The following is a 6,053-nucleotide window of genomic DNA, read 5'->3' as shown; positions in this document are numbered from 1 at the left end:
ACTCAACCGGTACCCAACCTGCATCCGAGCTGCAACCTGCAACGGCATTTTTGTACCCTCTGTAAAATCTGGCGATTTGTCAAAGAGTTTCCTGTGGTATACCGAAACTCCCGCGAGCCAGGTAGCAGGCTATACTGCAATTGGGGCCTATTGCATTGGTTGTTATCGGAGTGTGTGAGCGCGACAGAAAGAATCTTTCACAGAAAGATTCAGATGCACGTGCGTGCGCTAAACAAAGGTGAACAAAGGCTTAAGGGGGGCCCCTTAAGACCCAGGCCACAGCGTGCTGTACATGATGACAAAATTACCACACGACCATAGTAACACACTTATTCCCAAGAGACGCAAGCGTAAAAAAGACCTAGATATTTTTCAGCCTATATTTCAGCGAGCTGTCCGTGGCGTAATCGACTAAGACAGGGCTGGGATCCTGGTTATTGCCTCCCCATTAATGCGCGGGTACCTCAGGTTCCTTTGTGTTGTACAGTTCGCTAGATAGCGGTGCTGGGGCCGAAATCTCCAGCCTAGCTGTAAAGCTTCAAGCTGGCATACGGCGTTTCAGCGTGTGTCTGGAAGTATGGTCAATTTTTTTTTATAGTGGTCTGATTATACATTCGCATCTTGGGCCAGTGGGCTTATTTTTTTTTCGTTTTTTTTTCCTTTATCAATTATCAATACTATTATAGTTGGTTTAGTCCAATCACACATATATGAATAACGATAATTTGTTCTTTATGTCTACGATATCCTATTTCTGTGGATTCCTGTGGAAACGCTGTGGAAACGCCTGGCGGAATTTGACATCTTGAGTTCTCTGTGCAGATCGTCTAATTACTTCCCGAGGTTTTTCTAAACTTTGTTTAGCCTAGATGTATGTATTTTACAAATTGTGTTAATAAAGAATTATTTTTGCTACTGCTTTACAGAACATGTCTATTCTTCTTTCAGCATGGTTTATTTTAAGGTTGACATACATAATCACATTCTTCCAGAAAACTGGCCCGATCTTAAGGAGGTTAGTACCACGATGACTCGAGCTCTATTTTTCTGTTTTTTTCTTTTGTCTGCGTGCCTAGAAAAGCAATAGGTTGATTATTGGAGACGTGACCTTTTGTTCGTGGTAATTTTTTACCTTACTTTTCACATTTCATCATGGTAAGTAAAAAGAGCCTTTCATGATGTGTGTAATACTTTTCTTGTTACTGTTGTTTAAGAATATGTATGCCTTGCTATATATAACTTGATGCTTGTGATAATGGTTTATTTGGTCCTCACCAGAGGTATGGATATGGTGGATGGATACAACTTGACCACCACTGCAAGGTAATGTGCCTATCAATGTTAAGCCGTTGGGGGAGTGGAGGGGGGGGGGGGGGGTTGAACAGTTAAACTGGCCCATAGGTAGGGATTTGATGTTCATGTTTATCCCGTGGGACAAAAAATGATTTCTGAGGGTGTTGTGTTGTAGGGAAAGGCCCAAATGATGAAAGATGGAAAGCTTTTCAGAGTGATCGAGGAGAATTGTTGGTCACCTGAAGCTCGTATTAAAGACATGGATGCTACAGGTGTGGTCATATTTCAAATAATTACTGTTTTATTGCTGGATATACCAGGGTTTTCCACAAAGTGTGGCACTGTGGGACTTAATGTCCTTTGATACTATCAGAAGGCAGGTGATGTTTTTAAAAGGACAGCTTAAAATATAGGGCTGTTTTTTTTTTAACAAATATTTACTTTTTTACAATTCACCACAATTTTTCCCAACAGGTGTTTCTGTGCAAGCCTTATCAACTGTTCCTGTAATGTTTAGTTACTGGGTGAGCAGTGTCATTAGTTTTTGTCAAATTTAATTACTGGATTAGATTTTTATATTTTTCAACTTTAATTACTGGGTAAGCCCAGAGCTACTAACTCTGGTGAGCCTTGTCGATTGTCCCTGTTACTGTATGCTTATTGCTGAAGGTCAGGCTGTCTCAACATTATATTTCTTACTGGAAAGAGTTCTCAACAGTTCCAACAGTAGCTATACTCATCAAGCCCTCACCCTCCCTCTTCTTCCTACTGTAAATTTTCTGCTGCTAAATACCCACTCAAAATTTAGAGTATTGTAGCCATCATGTAGTCTCTTTTGCTAAAATAGTACACTATCACCAAGGCCATCTCCACCAAATGGGCTGCAGCCTGGTGACAGAGCTACAATATGACTGAGCTACAATTACTGTAGAGGAGACAAACTTGAACCTTTTCATGTATCTTATCAAAGTGTGTTGTTTTATTTTTAGGCCAAACCGAAAGACACTCTAGATCTCTGTAAAATTTTGAATGACGACCTTGCCATGACTGTGGCCAAGTACCCTAAGCGCTTTGTTGGACTTGGCACATTACCAATGCAGGTTTGTTTTATTTTACAGAGCCTACATTTTCCTGATACCCTAACATCACTTGCATTGCTTTTTTTATTGGGCACATCCTTTCATACTTGTTGTCTTCATTATATTTTATTACAGAATAGGCCTTAGCCTTCTTTATATGTAAGGCTATAAACATACTGGACTTTTTAAACTAATATATGAAAATCATGTTTAAGGCCCCTGATTTGGCACTTGAAGAGTTGAGAAGATGTATCAAGGTGAGATGCAAAGACTTTTGTTCTAATAAAAAATAAGTTATAAAACCTAAGTTGTGTCATTTTTGTAGGAGCTAGGTTTTCCAGGTATTCAAATTGGATCTCATGTGAATGAATGGAATCTTGATGCACCAGAGCTTCAGCCTATATTTGCCGTAAGTGTAACATATAGTGAGCACTGGCTCCCTGTGCTTCCAATCAATGTCTGATGGATATAAATGGTCAATTGCCATTTTGAAAAGCTATTTACCTCTTGTTGTTCTATTAAACTTAGTGAAAACTCATCAGCTCATGCTATTCCCATGCACAATGCTTTGCATGTTCTGTGCAGACTTCTCATTTCAAAGCTGACCTAAATCCATTTCTGCACTAACAACGTTTTGCCATATATATTTAATCTCTGTATTGGCCACTGAATTATCTTTAGAACAACAACCTTGTGTCCCTTTCTATGACATGGAGGCCCAAGTTTGTTTTATTTTACATTGCAACCTATTGTTTTCTATCAACTTAATTACGTTTTACAACAGCTGGCAGAGGAACTTAATGCAGCAATTTTTGTACACCCTTGGGACATGGAACTTTCTGGAAGAATGTCCAAATATTGGTTACCATGGCTTGTAGGTGGGTTTTGTGTGATATAAAAAGTAAAATTGATTTCTTTTTAGAAATGAATATTGTTCTATAACTTGATGATTTTACTCAGGTATGCCTGGTGAAACAGCTCTAGCGATGTGCTCCATGATATTTGGTGGTGTTTTGGAGCGCTTCCCTAACCTGAAAGTGTGTTTTGCACATGGAGGTTAGTGTTTGTTAAGAATTGTATTCAAAACTATGTTTGGGAGCTTATGGTCTCATTGAATTATCTTGATCAGGTGGTTCCTTCCCCTTTACTATTGGAAGGATAGAGCATGGGTTTAATGTAAGGCCTGATCTTTGTGCCGTTGATAATCAAGTTAACCCAAGGTACAGTAACACTGATTCTTTTTTCCTTTTTTTTTATCCATGACCTGCTCATTGAGGTGCTTTGTCTTCCAGGAATTATCTTGGTCGTGTCTTCACGGATTCTTTAGTGCATGACACAAAAGCATTACAATATTTGGTAGACACCATGGGTGAGGTAGGCCGATGATGTGGGTGTGGCAGGTCAATATTAGGGGTTATGGTGAAAGCATTCTACTACTCAGTCATTGCGATGATAGACTAGTAATACTCCTATGGGTGTGGCAGGTTAACCCATGGGTGTGGCAGGTTAACCCATGGGTGTGGTTGGTTGACTCTTGGGTGTGGTTGGTTGACTCTTAGGTGTGACAGGTTGACTCTTAGGTGTGGTTGGTTGACTCTTGGGTGTGGTTGGTTGGCTCTTGGGTGTGGTTGGTTGACTCTTGGGTGTGGTTGGTTGACTCATGGGTGTGGTTGGTTAATCCATGGGTGTGGTAGGTTAACCCATGGATGTGGTTGGTTGACTCTTAGGTGTGATAGGTTGACTCTTAGGTGTGGTTGGTTGACTCTTGGGTGTGATAGGTTGACTCTTAGGTGTGGTTGGTTGACTCTTGGGTGTGATAGGTTGACTCTTAGGTGTGGTTGGTTGACTCTTGGGTGTGATAGGTTGACTCTTGGGTGTGGCAGGTTAACCCATGGGTGTGGTTGGTTGACTCTTAGGTGTGGTTGGTTGACTCTTGGGTGTGATAGGTTGACTCTTAGGTGTGGTTGGTTGACTCTTGGGTGTGATAGGTTGACTCTTAGGTGTGGTTGGTTGACTCTTGGGTGTGATAGGTTGACTCTTGGGTGTGGTTGGTTGACTCTTAGGTGTGATAGGTTGACTCTTAGGTGTGGTTGGTTGACTCTTGGGTGTGATAGGTTGACTCTTAGGTGTGGTTGGTTGACTCTTGGGTGTGATAGGTTGACTCTTGGGTGTGGTAGGTTGACTCTTGGGTGTGGTAGGTTGACTCTTGGGTGTGATAGGATGACTCTTGGGTGTGAAAGGTTGACACTTGGGTGTGGTAGGTTAATCCATGGGTGCGATAGGTTGACTCTTAGGTGTGGTTGGTTGACTCTTGGGTGTGAAAGGTTGACACTTGGGTGTGGTAGGTTGACTCTTGGGTGTGGTAGGTTGACACTTTTTGGTCCGGTAGGTTGACTCATGGGTGTGATAGGTTGACTCTTGGGTGTGGTAGGTTGACTCATGGGTGTGGTAGGTTGACTTATGGGTGTGATAGGTTGAATCTTGGGTGTGGCAGGTTGACTTATGGGTGTGATAGGTTGAATCTTGGGTGTGGCAGGTTGACTCTTGGGTGTGATAGGTTGACTCTTGGGTGTGGTAGGTTGACTCTTTGGTGTGGTAGGTTGACTTATAGGTGTGATAGGTTGACTCTTGGGTGTGATAGGTTGACTCTTGGGTGTGGTAGGTTGACTTATGGTTGTGGTAGGTTAATCCATTGGTGTTGTTGGTTGACTCTTGGGTGTGTCAGGTTGACAGGCTCATACCATGGGTGTGGTAAACTGTTACAATGAGTGTTGTAGATGTATAGGTTGTAGTGCTTCACTTCTCTATTTCCCCTGCAGGATAATGTTGTTCTTGGAAGTGATTACCCCTTTCCTCTTGGTGAACATTGCCCTGGCAAGCTGATAGAAAGCACCTATGGGAAAGATCCTAAAGTCAAGGTAGGTCAACAAGACAGTATTGATGTATGGGTATTATCCAAAAAAGGCAGTATATGATATGTGGCTTTTCTAAATACAATATTGGTATCAGTACAGTTACGGTAAGGTTGCATGTGATGCACATTTGTTTAAGACTATTTTTCTCAATTTGCGTTAAAGTAAAACTAATTTATTTATGCACCTCTTTTTCTAGGATAAACTTCTCTATGGCAATGTTATGCGATTTCTTGGTCTGGATATTGGCATGTTCTCTTCGGATGACAGTAAAGAATCAAGCAAAAAGCAACCTTCCTCATCCCAGTGACATGATAAAAATCAAGCAAACTGATATCACATGTCATGTTATAAATTCGACCCATCTCTGCCGTGGTACATGAAATGAGTAAAGGACAACCATGTGCTCAGTGACGCAATGTAAAACAATCACCCCAATATGACACATGCAACATTACATAACCCTTTCATGCCTAATGGCATGTCATGTAACACCGAGATAAATGGATAGTATCTCATTTTATATAACTGTGCAGAAAAGGACAGAAAGAAGTTTCCAAAGTTTGCTTGATGTGCCGATGTCAATTTGTTATAAATAGCTTTATAGGGGTGTATCATTTTTCAACTGAAATTGTGTAACAATTTCACTGTGTTTTTAGTATATAGTATACATTATTTTTATAGGAAGCCAAAGAAATGTGAAACAAAAAAAAAACGAAACTAATAAAGGTGTGTATGTGTTTGTCTAATTTGCATAAAGCTAAAGGAG

At 40.8% G+C, this 6,053-nt stretch overlaps 1 protein-coding gene across 1 annotated transcript; it reads left to right on the top strand.

Annotated features, from left to right (window-relative positions):
- The first annotated feature begins 49 nt into the window (after nucleotides 1–49).
- On the top strand, nucleotides 50–6,033 carry LOC5505675 (2-amino-3-carboxymuconate-6-semialdehyde decarboxylase). The gene is made up of 14 exons (XM_048724247.1): nucleotides 50–871; nucleotides 949–1,015; nucleotides 1,279–1,323; nucleotides 1,469–1,565; nucleotides 1,768–1,817; nucleotides 2,283–2,393; nucleotides 2,588–2,629; nucleotides 2,698–2,781; nucleotides 3,157–3,250; nucleotides 3,333–3,428; nucleotides 3,502–3,592; nucleotides 3,665–3,746; nucleotides 5,192–5,290; nucleotides 5,484–6,033. The coding sequence occupies exons 2-14, from the start codon at nucleotides 950–952 to the stop codon at nucleotides 5,592–5,594; spliced, it is 1,068 nt and encodes a 355-aa protein (XP_048580204.1). The 5' UTR covers nucleotides 50–871; nucleotide 949; the 3' UTR covers nucleotides 5,595–6,033.
- Nucleotides 6,034–6,053: the final 20 nt, after the last annotated feature.

Source organism: Nematostella vectensis, chromosome 2 (genome assembly GCF_932526225.1).
Source record: "Nematostella vectensis chromosome 2, jaNemVect1.1, whole genome shotgun sequence".
NCBI classification, from domain to species: domain Eukaryota; kingdom Metazoa; phylum Cnidaria; class Anthozoa; order Actiniaria; family Edwardsiidae; genus Nematostella; species Nematostella vectensis.
This window is presented reverse-complemented; position numbering and strand designations above follow the sequence as displayed.